The sequence below is a fragment of the Canis lupus genome, chromosome 4 (assembly GCF_048164855.1).
Source record: "Canis lupus baileyi chromosome 4, mCanLup2.hap1, whole genome shotgun sequence".
Classification (NCBI taxonomy): domain Eukaryota; kingdom Metazoa; phylum Chordata; class Mammalia; order Carnivora; family Canidae; genus Canis; species Canis lupus.
The window spans coordinates 26,118,855-26,133,769 of record NC_132841.1 but is presented as its reverse complement, the minus strand read 5'-3'; the positions used below and the strand labels follow the sequence as shown (position 1 = coordinate 26,133,769).

The 14,915-nt window shown below is 37.1% G+C and overlaps 1 protein-coding gene across 5 annotated transcripts in view; it reads right to left on the bottom strand.

Moving 5' to 3' along the window:
- SAMD8 (sterile alpha motif domain containing 8) overlaps positions 1 to 14,915 on the bottom strand; it is a 49,725-nt gene that overhangs the window by 11,935 nt on the left and 22,875 nt on the right. For all 5 annotated transcript variants that reach the window (XM_072823693.1, XM_072823692.1, XM_072823694.1 and 2 more), the window contains 2 exons: positions 13,037 to 13,629; positions 787 to 882 (listed from right to left, as the gene is read on the bottom strand). In XM_072823693.1, the coding sequence (XP_072679794.1) occupies positions 787 to 882; positions 13,037 to 13,629 (689 nt within the window). The remainder of the gene's footprint in view (positions 1 to 786; positions 883 to 13,036; positions 13,630 to 14,915) is intronic.

Here is a 14,915-nt window from a genome sequence, read left to right as displayed (position 1 = left end):
ACAATAGCAATCATCAACCTTTCTTTTCACCTTCAAAGCAATGGAATACCTGCTACTTAGGACCTAAAACCCCTCATTGGTTTACTTGAAAGCATTCCCTGTTGAGGAGAAAGGATAAAAAATTCAAGAAAGTGTACCTATTCCTCATCAGTGTCCATAGACAATAGATAGCAGATCCACAAACTTTATAGTTCTTGAAATTTTTTCATTATGTCTTTTTACTTAAATAATTTCCCCTCATTAGCACAGGAAAGAAGCCTCCCCTTACTACTTATTAATGATAAAAAAAAAAAACTCTTTCCTTTATATTTCTTAATGAAAGTGCCAAAGAAGCACTTTCTCCACACAACAATTTCCTGTATCATCTTAAACCACACTGACTAGATGTACATGGTGTGCAAATAATCCCTTTTCTACTGGACCTCCTCCAAGCAGAGAATTTCTTCCACCCAAATACTGTTCTTGACCAAAGACTGTCCTTGGAGGAGTTTCTATCCTTCAACAGAAAGTGACATTTCCGATTTGTTTCCAAAGAAAGTTATGGCTAGACTGTCAGCTGTTGGCTCACGGCTGAACATCACCATCTCTGATCTTTGCCTGCAGAATACTGCTAAATTCGCAGGTATTACTTCACAGGGACTTTCTTGTTGATCAAACCCAAAACATTTTTCACAATGAAGAAAGAAGGAAATTAACAAGGAAACTACAAAAGGGGGAAACAAGGTGTGATGAACTTTATCCAAGACAGTCAAAATATTTTGTCTTTTAATGGCGTAACTGAGGTACCTGTGTTTGTGAAGAAGAAGAACCAGGAGCCAAATATAGCACAAAATCATGCCACATACTTCTGTCATGGCAAAGGCCCATGGAATTCTAGGAACACTGGAACAGAAAAAAATTACATTTTGGACTGACAAGAAGCGTATTACGTAAACGATACTCTGCAGTAAGATACTCTTCTAAATTGCCTTCTATAACTTTTATCTCTTTTAGGAGATGATATTTAAAGAAACTGGGGGGAAAGATTGTTTCATAAAGTATTCCATTTACCAAAACCTCTTTGCTGTGATTCCCAAATAATGATTCTCTGTGAAGAAGTTAACAACCCTTTTCTTCCTCCCTGTAGTATGGTATCCCTGGATACAGAACTGCCCACAAACATCAACATCGATGGGAAAAGTTTCACTCTTGCTAATTGAAGAATCAGGGCTTGAACTTGACTCCTCTTTTCTTTTTTTCTTATAATAAATTTGGTTTTGTTTTAGAGGTAGTAAATAAGAGTTTTTGTTTTGATTTATTCCTTCATTACTTTCTGCCCTCCTTTGTTTTATATCCATTTTCTTCTCTCTTTTTCCATTGATTCCTCTTTCTTCACCAAATCTTTCTTCACAGCTCCTGTGGTTATTCACTAGTAAAATACATGTCACATTTCTTAATTAAAAAAAAAAAAAAGAGGGGGGGCATCTGGCAGGCTTAGTTGGTTGAGCATGTGACTCTTAATCTCAGGGTTGTAAGTTTGAGCCCCACGTTGCATGTAGAGATTACTTAAAAATAAAATCTTAAAAACTAAATACATACATAGAAAGAGAAGGAGAAGGAGAAAAAGAAGACAGAGGATGGAACAGGGTAAAGGTGGCAAGGAGTACAAACAGGTCATCTTCAGGTGGTAGGATTATTGTCTTATTTTTATTCTTTGTACATTTCCACTTAAAATTCTTATACGATGTGTAATTTTATAACTAAGGAAAGTTATTTATTAAAAAGAAAACATAAAACCTGAAAGAAAGATATTAACAGTCTACTCCAAACCTTACTCAGAGTAAGTGAAGAGAGCTAATCATTTTTAGTCAGGGACTTCTCTTTTACCTATTACACCTCAGGAAAAAAGACACCTCTTCTGTATTTTTAATCTACTGTTGCCTTTTATATCTGGTATAACTGGGGGAAGGGTTATTTCACATGTCAGAAATTTTCAGATAAAAGAGATTCCTGAAGCACCTGGGTGGCTCAGTCGGCTGAGCATCTGACTCTTCGTTTCAGCTCAGGTTAAGGTCTTGGGGTCTTGAGATTGGGTCTCAAGTTAGGCTCTATGCTAAGGGTGGAGCCTCCTTGAGATTCATCCTTTGCATGTTCCCATATAAATACATCTTTAAAAGAAAGATTCCTTTAAATGACTTTTAGCCATATAAACTTTAAAAATTAACATTAAGGGACACGTGGGTAGCTTGAGCATCTGCCTTTGGCTCACGGCGTGATCCCGGTCTGGGGATCGAGTCCCGCATCAGGCTCCCTTGTGAGGAACCTGCTTCTCCCTCTGCCTCTCTCTGTGTCTCTCATGAATAAATAAACAAACTATTAAATAAATAAAAAAATGAACATTAAAATAGATGTATATGAATATATATATGTATGTTCATATATGTGTGTATGTGTGTATATATATAAATGTATGCAAAACATTTTCCCAACGTTTAGTATGGAAATAAGTTTTCTGACCCACTCCTTACCTAATTATTGCTCCCCAGAGGCAATCACTTTCACTCATGTGTTTTATTTGGGCAGCTGCCTACCCCCCACTTCATTTTTTCTCCCCTATTCTCAATATTGTTTCACCATTAAAAAATAATAATTTTGGCTTTCACTTAACATAAGTTTGTATATATCATTTGTAGCTGAGTCAGGAGAGAACAATGATCAAATCTCTTTCTTGTAGTAGAAATTCTTATATTCTCTACAGCTAAAAAATATATATTTTTTTAAGTTCGTTGTTTCTTGTGTGTGCCTATCACCATTCATCTTCAAACTAGTCTACCAATTTCAATTTTTCCTTTTAAGATAAATTTCTCCTAGAGTTCTTTTTTTTTCCAATTTTGTATAGCTGCATTTTCTAGTTTTCCTGTATGGCTTTTTGAAATAAAACTTGACCTTCGTCTTGGAAATTCCTTTCTGTATTAGATTCTTTGTTTCTTGAACCCATGTTCTCTTTTTCTGTTTACCCCTTAAGTTTTGTTTTTTTAAGATTTTTTTTTTTATTTACCTGGGGTGGGGGGAGCACACACAGGTAGGGGGAGGGGCAGAGGAAGAGGGGGAAGCAGACTCCTCACTGATCAGGGAGCCCAATGCTGGGCTTGATCCCTGGACCCTGAGATCATAACCTGAGCTGAAGGCCACCTAGGCACCCCTACTCATTAGTTTTGATGATGTGTATCCTCCATTTTCTGAGAAAGACAGGATGAAGAATAAACTTGGTTGTTTTGTTTGTTTTTTAAGTCAAGGGGAAGGGCAGAGAGAGAACCTTAAGCAGGCTCCACACCCAGCTCCAAGACCCACACTGTGCTCCATCTCACAACTCTGAGATCATGACCAAGCAAAAACTAAAAGTTGGGATGCTCAACTGACTGAGCCACCCAGGCACCCTTAAACTTGTTTTTAATGTTAGTTTTAAGGGGCACCTGGGTGGCTCAGTCAGTTAAGTGTTTGCCTTTGGCTCAAGTCATGATCCCAGGGTCCTGGGATGGAGCCCTGCATCGGGCTCGCTGCTCAGCGGGGAGTCTGCTTCTCCTCCTCCCTCTGCCTCTCTCCATGCTAATGCTCTCTCTCTCAAAATAAATAAATAATGTTAGTTTTATTGAGATTTAATTAACAACCAGAAAAATTCACCCATTAACTATACAGTTCAATGAGTTTTGACAAACATTCAGTCATGGAACAACTACCACAATAAAGATACAGAATATTTTCATGACTCCAAAGAAGTTCCCCTGTGCCCTTCTATAGTCAATCCCCTTTCATTTCTAGTCTAAGGGCAACCACTCAACTGATTTCTGTCGTATATTGGTTTGCCTTTCCCAGAATGGCATACAAATGGAATCTACGTACCTTTTGTATCTGGCTATTTTCACTTGACATAATATATTTCAGATTCAGCCATGTTATTCCATGTATAATTTTTATAATTTATTAAAGATTTTATTTATTTATTCATGAGAGACACAGAGAGAGAGAGAGAGAGGCAGAGGCAGAGGCAGAGGCAGAGACACAGGCAGAGCTCCATGCAAGGAGCCCGATGCTGGACTCGATCCCAGGACTCCAGGATCACGCCCTGGGACGAAGGCAGGCGCTAAACCCGCTGAGCCACCCAGGGATCCCCAATCCATGTATAATTCTTAATCCGTTCACTGGTTGGTAGATTTTTGGATATTTGATGGATATCTGGATATATCCAGTTTTGGGTGGTTTTGAATAAAGACCATTATAAGTCTTTGCATGGATTATATTTTTATTCCTCTTAGGTAAACACTTAGGAATTAAACTATTGTGCCCTATGTTAAGAATATGTTTAACTTTTTAAGAAACTGTTAAACTGTTTTCAAAGCAGTTCTATCATTTTGTATCTCTACCAGCAATGTATGAGAGTATCAGGTGCTCTGGATCCTTGTCAGGTGTTATCAGTTTTTTTCATTTTAGCAATTCTAGTGGCTGTGGAGTCGGGAAGTAAATATTTTGAGACTTGCAAACTTAAAACATTTCCTTGGTAAGTGGAGCCTTATAACTAATTGGTAGCTTGCCTGGACAGAGAATTCTAGGTTAGACCTTGCTTTCTCTCGGAAAGTTAAAGGTATTGCTCTTGTCTTCTAGTTTCCACTGTTGTAAAGAAGAAGTTTGATGCTATTTGGATTTCTAATCTTTGAATGTTACTTGTTCTGTCACTTAAGAAGCTTTTAGGATCTTCACTCTAAATCAGTGTTCTGAAATTCTCCATTTCTTGTACTGGGTGCTTAGTGGGCCCTTTCAATCTGGAAAGTCATATCCTTTGAATTTGGGAAATTTCTTTGTATTATATCCTAAATATTATCTTCCTTTTTTCTCTACATATTCTTTCTAGAACCCATATTTGTTCACTGTTGGGCCAACTGGACTGATTTTACTTTTTCTCTTTTTTTTTTTAAAGATTTTTTTTTTTTTAAAGTAATCTCTATACCAAGTGTGGGGCTTGAACCCACAACCCCTGAGATCAAGAGTTGCATGTTCCACTGAATACAGCCAGGAGCCCCTCTCCTCTACTTTTTCATCTGTTCTATATACTGGGCAATTTTGTCAAATCTATGTTCTAATTATTCTGTTGGATTTTAAATTTCTACTTTCATTTTTTATTTTCCAAATTTCTTTCTCTGAATTTTCCTTTTTTTAAAGCCTACTGTTCCTGTCTTATAAAATGCAACATCTCTTAACTGTCAGAATATGGTTTTTTTTTTTTTTTGAAGTGTTCTTCTGCTTTCTATTTTGTGTTTCCTGCTTTGCTTTTTTTCTGTTTGCATTGGTTTGTTTTCCTTAAATGTCTGGTCATTCTTGACTGACCATTCATATTTGGCAGTCAAGTACTAAAGAATAATAATTTGATGTTCTGTGTGCATAGACTGAGCTTGTCACATTGTGGGTTTCACTGTAGAATGATAGAGCAGAATAGAGCAGAAGTCTGATTGATGAGATAGGAATATCTCCCCTATCATGGTATCTCTAGTCCTTTCACTTGTGCAGGTTTTCCAAGGAGAGGACTCTTACCCTGCTTAGAGAACTGGCACTGGGTGAGAGTGCATATAGGAAGTCTGGCTACTTAAGGGAGCTAGAAATCTCAGTGATCAGTATGTAAGTTTACATTGAAAATATACTGAAAACAGGCATCTTTTTTCTCATCTGGGCATGGTGTCCCAGAGTCCAGAGTCCCTCACATTTAACTAGTCTTAAGAATCTACCACCTATCTTCTGTTGGAATAAAGAAGGGCTGGAGTGCCTGGGTGGCTCAGTCAGTTAAGCGCCTGCCTTCAACTCAGTTCATGATCCTGGAGTCCTGGGATCAGCCTACTTCTCCCTCTGCTCCTCACTCATCTCGTGCTCTTTTACTCCTCTCTCAAATAAATAAAATCTTAAAAAAAAAAAAATAGAGAAGGTCTAAGTTTCTTAAATTGCTTTTCAATCAATTCTCCCATATTTATCTGTACCTGGTCATGAAAAATGCTTGGTGCCACCTGTTTTGGGAGTTTTTCTAGAACTCTGCAATATAAATAAACTCACCTCTTGGACATTGCTGGTCACCATCCCTAATCTTACAATAGGCACTTACAGCTCTCTACTTTCCAAATTTTCATTATCACTGTTCTTAATTAATGGGATTATAGGGTTCCCCTTCATCTCCTTTTACTGTTGTTTCAGTGAAGTGTTGTGAGGAAATTTTTATTCAAGATCTGATTTATTTTGATGCAAAGTTTTCTAAAATGCATTATACATGTACATGCCTCTTTTTTCTGGATAAAAATTTAATTTTCTTTGGTAATTCAATCATGATTGTGAACACTGATTATTACACTGAACATGGTAATGACTTCAGGGACTACTGAGAAATGAAGGTTAAGCTCCAGACTAGTTTTTCCGTTATTTATGTTTGCTTTTTGAAGTGCTTCTGGTTCTTCTCTTGTCGCTGTTTTAAGTGGGCCTGCCTACAGACACATCCCTATCTCCTTCTAATTTTCTAATCATGATGTGCTAAAGGTCTTGGAAGTGTGTGACAATAGCTTCAGAAGCAGACTCTGAAACAAAGATCAGTGTGAAAGGGAGTAGGAATGCTCCCAAGAGAAAACCTTAGTATACTGAGGAAATGAGATCAGGAAGGCAAAGGAAGCAAGGCAAGGGTGAGATATTAAAGTCTAGTGGAGAAGCTATGTTAAAGGTTAACTACGGCTCAATCCTGTGTGGAATTTGGGAGACAGTGTAGGTCTGACCTAAAAGTTGTCCCAATTAGTGTGAAGAGAAATAAAATCTTTGTCTCAACTCATCAGTCAATGGTTAAGGGCTGTTGCTGGAGGGATGTAAACTCCTAAGCATGTTTGCCTCTATCTGCAAGCAGGCAAAATGTGTTCAACAGCCCGGATGCAGCTCTCCAACAGACACATCTGCTGGATTTTGGGGGTATCCGTGTGCAAGATAATGAAAAAGAGATCTGGGAGTGTATAGAGAGAACACTGACAGTACCTGCTACTATCCTCCTATGAATAAAGCTTAAATGCTTAAGAGCATGAAGATTTGTAGTGGGCAGCATTGTAGAGATGCAAAATTTGGCTTCAAATCCTCATCGCAAGCTGAAAATCACATATAGGTCTATATAAAACTTTGTACACAAATGTTCATAAGCAGCATTATTTGTAGTAGCCAAAAAGTGGATACAGGGGGTCCCTGGGTGGCTCAGCGGTTTAGTGCCTGGCTTCAGCCCAGGGCCTGATCCTGGAGTCCCGGGATCAAGTCCCACATCAGGCTCCCTGCATGGAGCCTGCTTCTCCCTCTGCCTGTGTCTCTGCCTCTCTCTCTCTCTCTCTGTGTCTCTCATGAATAAATAAATAAAATCTTAAAAAAAAAAAGTGGATACAACTAACCATTCATCAACTCATGAAGAGATAAACAAAGTATAGTATTATCATACAATGGAATATTGTTCTGTAATAAGGATGAATGAACTACTGATACATACTACTATATGGATGAATCTTGAAAACATGCTAAATGAAAGAAGTCAATCACAAAAAAAGGCCACATATTGTACGATTCCAAAATGTCTAGAATAGACAAATTCAGAGACAGAATATAGATTAGTGGTTGCCAGGGAACGGAGGGAGGAGGGAATGGAATGGGACTGATAATGGATAGGAATTTCTTTTTGGGGTGATGAAATGGTTCTGGAATTAGTGGTGATGGCTGCACAACTCTGTAAATACACTAAAAACTACTGAATTGGACACTTTACAAATAAGATCCTCATTTCTCTTCCAGGCCAGTTTTCCTCCTTTCTCCCACTACGCCACAGTTATAGTCATCTATAGAACCTGAGCATCTATTTTCTCATTTCTTCAAGATTTCAGCTTCTGGTTCACTAGCACTCTCTCCAAAACTTCTATTTTAACTTGAATTCTTCTCACTCACTTCTTTTTCCTTCCCCTCCTGTGACTTTGTCTTTTATTCTACTTCAATGACCCATGCCCAAGATTATAACGGGGATCTTATCCGAAGATAGTCTTTCATAATCTCAATTATATCTCAACGAATCCTATACTAACCAATGCCTTTTCTCTTTTCAGTTTAAGTCTTCTAGTACTCCAACACTGATAATTTTGAGCCCTAAAACCCACTGATCTTATAACATTTTCACTGTCCTTCACCTATCTCATAACCTCACGTTCCTTCTTAGCCACCTGAGTCCATGGTCAGTCATTATAATCACTCCCTTGCCTGGTTTTCCTTCATTATACTGCCTAGCAAAACTTCAGTCTTGCTTAAATTCAATCATCTACCTACTCCATACTTGTATGTGTGCAGTTGAGTGAGGAAGGAAAAACCCACAATGCCAATATGATTACTAACTTCAAGGAGGCTGTCAGTGCTGCTACTATATCATACAAGTCTATTCACTCTTATAGAGGACTATTTTATACCTCATTCTTATTCCTCAAATCATCATCCTTCTCTCCATTTTCTAACTCTGTTCACAGAGAATATAAAAACAATCAGGAGAGCATTTCCTTATGCTCTACCACCACCATCTAGCAAACTTCTACTTCTGCTTCTATATTTTCTATATTTCTCCTTGCCATGGATAAACAGTCATGAACAGCCCATTGCCTAAAATCAGCCTCTCCCACCCACTAGATCCCATCTCTTCTCACTTATTCAAGGACATGAAAACCATATCCTCTCTTTCCTCTAGTACTATTTCCCTCCCCCTCAAATTGGGTTCATTCTTATCATCAATAGAACAAACATACTATATAACATAGCCCATCCAAAACTAAAACCCTGGTGACTCTACATCCTTTCCTCCTCTTCCCAAGCTACAGCTCCATTTCTCTGCTACCTTTACAGAAAAACTTGTAAGACTTGATTATTTCCAACTTCTCTTTTCCCACTCTTGTTCTCTCTCATCAGTTCTTTGCCCACTTTTTAAAACTTTTCTGGGGGTATGAAAAGATGAAAGAATACTTTATGCCCTTCATCTAAATGCATCAACTATTTAGACTCCTCAGCAAGCAGGGAGTCCGACATGGGGCTTGATCCCAGGACCTCAAGATCATGACCTGAGCTGAAGGCCAACACTCAACCAATTGAGCCACCCAGGCGCCCCTACGTTAATTTTTTAAGATTAAAATTTATTTATTTGAGAGAGAGAAAGAAAGTGAGCATGAACAGGGGGAGAGAGAAGGAGAAGTAGACTCCCCCACTGAGTAGAGAGCCTGATGCGGGGCTTTATCCCAGGATCCTGAGGCCATAACTTGAGCTGAAGGCAGATGCTTAACCAACTCAGCCACCCAGGTACCTTTCCATATTTGTTTATTTCACTCCTTATATACATACTTACACACACAATTTTAGAAGAGACAGGCCCCACCCCCTGCAAAAAAGGTAGAGAAATTATGACACTTCTCTCCTAAATACTCCAACGTGTATCTCCTAAGAACAAGGATATCCTGAGGCACCTAGGTGGCTCAGTGGTTGGGTGCCCGCCTTTGCCTCAGGTCATGATCCCAGGGTACTGGGGTCAAGTCCTGCATCAGGGTCCCTGCAGGGAGCCTGCTTCTCCCTCTGCCTATGTCTCTGTCTCTCTCATAAATAAATAAACAAACAAACTTGAATAATAAAAAAAAGAACAAGGATATCCTCTTCATAACCCAATACACTATTACACCTAGGATACTATAACACTGATTAAGTGTTACACATCATTTAAGACGCAGTCCATATTCAAATTTTCCTAACTATCCCCAAAATGGCTTTCATTTTTTCTTGATATAGAATCCAATGCTCTTGGTTACAGTTCTTCAATATCCCTCTGTCTGGCTTTTGTTTGCTATTACATCGACATTTTTGGAAAGTCCAAAGATTTGTCGGATAATTTCCTCATGATTAGATTTAGGTTATATTTTTGGGGAGCAAGATTATTAGGTAATGTGAACATCACATCCAATGCACATGTCAGTTTGTCACACTGTAATGCTAACATTTGATCATTTGGCTAAAATGATGCATGTCAGATCATCAATTAAGAATACTTAATTATTCTCCCTGTAATTAATTAATATGTGGGATATTTTCAGAATATGTGAATATCCTTGACCTTCTACCTAATGCTTTTAGCACCCACTGATAACTTGCCTGAATCAATTACTATGTTGAATGTTCCAAATTAGGCCAGCTATGTTTATTCGTATTATTATTGAGGAATTTCCCCTCTTACCCCGCCATTTTTTATCACTATGGATTCACAGATTCTTATTCAATATATTATAATCCATTACCATCATTATGCTTTTTATGTTCTAATTGTCCCAGTTTGACCAGTGCAGGCCCCTTCAAACCAACTCATATGCTCTTTTGACATGCTTTCATTGGTTTTGTGCACTCCCCTGCTTTATGAAATAAGAGTTGTTTCACTCATTTTATACTTTCCTTGCCCCACACTTAAAACCAGTTCATATCAGTCCTGAGAAATCTTGCTTACTCTTCTTTATGATTAAATAGTACTCAGCTATATAGATGTACTATATTCAACCAGTTTTCCATGAATAAGCATTTAGATTATTTCCAATATTTATAGTTACTACAAATAATGTCACAATGAATAATTTTATACATGTTATTTCATATTTGTGGATATATATCTAGGTAAATTCCACTAAGTCTCATATTCTCTTTTGAACATATTACAATTAGCTTTTCTCTTATTAACTCTTGTGAAGGTCACATGTTGCTAAATCCAGTGGTCAATTATTCGCATTTTACTTGATCCCTCAGCAGCACTTGACACAGCTAATTATTAATTATTTCTACCCTCTTATAATACTTTTTTTTTTTTTTTTTTGCTTGCAGGATACTACTTTCTTTCTCCTTACTTCTGGACTTACACGATCATGTTCTTGGGCTCCACCTTCAATCTTTTTCCCTTTCAAAACTCATTCTCTAGAAGACCTTATTTCACATCGTGGCTTTACCTATTCTGGCAACTTCCAAATTTCAGCTTACATCTTTCTGAACTCCAACTTATCTTTCAATTTCTTTTGTGACATTTGATTTAGTTAAAAGGTATCTCAAATTTGACATGTCCAAAACCAAACCCTTATTTTCCTCTCCAAGTCAGCTCCTTCCACAGTCTTCCCATCTCTATAAAGGGCAACTCCATCTTTCCAGGTGCTCAGGTTAAAAACCTTAGACTAATACTTGACTTTTCTTTTTCTTACACCTTATATGCAAATCTATCAGCAAGTCTTGTTGTCTGTGCTTTCTGAATATATGCATAGAACTTGACTCTTGGGATCCCTGGGTGGCGCAGCGGTTTAGCGCCTGCCTTTGGCCCAGGGCCCGATCCTGGAGACCCGGGATCGAATCCCACGTCGGGCTCCCGGTGCATGGAGCCTGCTTCTCCCTCTGCCTGTGTCTCTGCCTCTCTCTCTCTCTGTGTGACTATCATTAAAAAAAAAAAAAAAAAAAAAAAGGACTTGACTCTTTCACATCATCTCTCCCACTACTCTTCATATAATTCACCTTATTTCTGTCTAGATGACTTCAATAATTCAATCCCTTCTTTCCCCACACCACATCCACACCCAGGCTATTCTCAACACAACTAGAGTTACCTTTTAAAATGAAGTTAGATTACTTTACCCTTCTCCTAAATACTTTGCAAAGGCTTCCCTTTTCGTTCAGAATGAAAGCTAAAGTCCATAGAATGGTCTACAAGTCACTATACTATCTGAATTCCTGTCTCCTCTCAGACTTCATCTCCAACTGGTCTCCCCATCTCTCACTTGCTGTTTCTTGAACATGGTAAGTATACTACCAATTCAGGATTTTTTCCACCTTACTGTTTCCTCTGCCTAGAATATTTTTTCCTCAGATATCCACATGCTTTCTTCCTTACTTCCTTAAGTTCTTCTGTTGGGGAGGAGATAAAGGGATCTAATAGTTTCTTAAACATTAGTTTTCACTTGATTCTTCTTATTTTAGCACCATCCTTTCACCTGCAGTATCCAGAGCTTTGAGAAATCTGCAACATAGACTGGGCTCAGTTTCCCTAACTGCTGTTTTATAATTAAGTTATTTTAGGTCTGTTAGTTGTCACTCATTCATCTACTTTTAAACTTCCAGAAATGTATGGCTGCTTTCTCCTCTCTGATCTGCTCCATCCTGGAGGATAGGCTTACAACTTAAACAAACAGAAATCTCTTTACCATACTTTTTGTCAGGGTTTGAGGAACAAAATGTTATATATATATGTCATTCTGCCATCTTAACACACATACTTTAATCCATTTCATTTTAAAAAACATATACAAATAAAATAAAATAAAATAAAATAAAATAAAATAAAATAAAAAACATATACAATAGGACACTTTCAGAAGCGTAAAATATTTTATAAAAACAAATCTCTACAAACTTTAAAAGCTTAAAAATTACCAAAATAAAAACTAAGAGTTTTGAATTTCATTCTATTCCTATTTTTCATATGCATATACTATATTCTTTTTAATGTATTCTGCATTTCATAACAACAAGAAGATACAATCAATAATTCAGTGTGTACTATTTTTGATAATTCCAATTGATTTGGTGATATAGGAGCCCTCCCCACATTTTTGGAAAAGCTGAACCCCGTTCCTCATTAAAAAAGGTAACCAAATTCCGTTTATTATAGACAACATTCCAGGAAAACCTTTTATAACCTGAAATGCTCAAGGAGCTATAATACAGCTATAAAAAAATAAACTAAGCAGTAGCCTTTCCCACTCATCTAGGCTTAAGGTTTAAATTACAAATTTTAAATTTGTTAAATTACAAAAAGGCAACTTCAAAGCATTCCTTCATATATTACCAGATAAAGTAAACGGAAAGTATGTGTAAACCAAAATAATAAACAATATAATTGTCATAAATACATTATCATTGTTGCTGTTATAGCAAGTTTCTACAAACTTGGCAGGCAACTAGAAACAAAACTTACCTGTCTAAGAAGATATCTGGGAGTGGTGGGTAGGTCTGCATATCAGGCACTCTCTCATGGACTATTACCATAATGAAAGATGTAAACCCAAATACTATAAAAACATATATACAACTCAATATGGTCTTCCAGTACTCTGGGTCCAATCTTCGAATAGAATGTTTGTTTTTACCATTCATGTACTGGTATTGATCAGAATTCAAATCAGTGATGGGTCCATCACAGTCATGTGAAGGCTCCCCATTACAGAGCCACTCTGTGCTCTGAAGAGCACTGATGAAAGGTGCCATGGAACCCATGGGACTGTCACTGTTGTATCCCATCTCTTCTAAAACATCAATATGTATTTTCTGCAATTTTCGGACTGAGAGCATTAACCTTTTAATGTCCCCTAAGATTTTGATTTCCAGAGGAGGAGACCGGAGATCATATTCAGTCAAAGTTAGTAATGTGATTCCATCAAGTCGGTGCTTATTACATAAAACGTCCACATATTCAAAAAAGCCTTCATCCTTCAGCCAAACAGCTACATGCTTGGTAGTCCAGCGACGAATGCAGAGGTGATTAGGAACAGCCATTTCTTCCTCCACTGCCTGTCCAGGGAAAACAAAACAAAAACTTCAGTGTGTCCTAAGAACTCCTTTAAGAACAAATATATGTAAACATATCAGAAAAAATAATTTATCTACATTGATCTATTGGCTTCTAGAAGAAAGTAAAAAGAACAAAAATTACTCAATGATGATTGGTTTTCAGTAATTAATATTCTAATAATTGTAAGCATATAACCCCAACAGCGGAAGGAAGGCTAATGACTAAACATTTTTATAAAAAATTACTCTGTAAACGGCTTTTCCATACCATAGCAACCACAAATTAGAAAAAGCCTAGTGTTGAGGGGATCCCTGGGTGGCTCAGTGGTTTAGCGCCTGCCTTCAGCCCAAGGCGTGATCCTGGAGTCTCAGGATCGAGTCCGTCAGGCTCCCTGTATGGAGCCTGCTTCTCCCTGTGCCTGTGTCTCTGCCTCTCTCTCTCTCTCATGAATAAATAAATAAAATCTTAAAAAAAAGAAAAAGCCTAGTGTTGAGAATTGAGAAAAATCCCATTTTAATGTTTTCATAAAATGAGATATTACAGATATGCGATACAAATTTCAGAAATCTTCATGTTTGATGGAAAAATTATCTCCCACTCCTCCAAAATGAGAAAACAAAAACAAAAACAAAAAATGTCACAAAAGCAGATAGATAACTAGTTTTAGGAAACCCCTTAAATATATTTCTATCCACTAAACAAATGATTTCTACAACACAAAGCCTGTAAACTAGATATACATATCTATAAATATCTTAATAGCTCAGTTCTTTCTATACTTTGAATATACCATTATAGAACTGAATAATCAATTTCTTCTTAAACTACCACTGAGAATTCAGTGGTAAAATTTTCAAAAGAAAACTGTCATTTCGACATACTCATATATTTGAGGACCCAAACTTTGTATTGTGATTATAAAAGGCCAATAATGTACTGTTTCAAAAAAGTACTAATAATTTTTACTACTTTGATCCACATAGTTCTGTTTATGTTTCTTTTTCCATTTTAAAAGTTTTAGCAACTTGGGCCTCTATCAAGTTTATGAGATACACAGGAGACAAAGGCCTACATTAAAAAAAAACAAAAACAACAACAACAAAAAAACCTATTTCCCTAAAGTACTTTTCTCAATTACTAAAGCATGTGGGTTTTCTGACATTTTCCAGATTTCTAAACATCATATTTCCTTCTGAGATGATTTTTTAAATACACAGTAAGCAAACTTTAAAGCATAAAAACAACAATAAAGAATGATACAAGAAATACCCATGTGCTCACTACC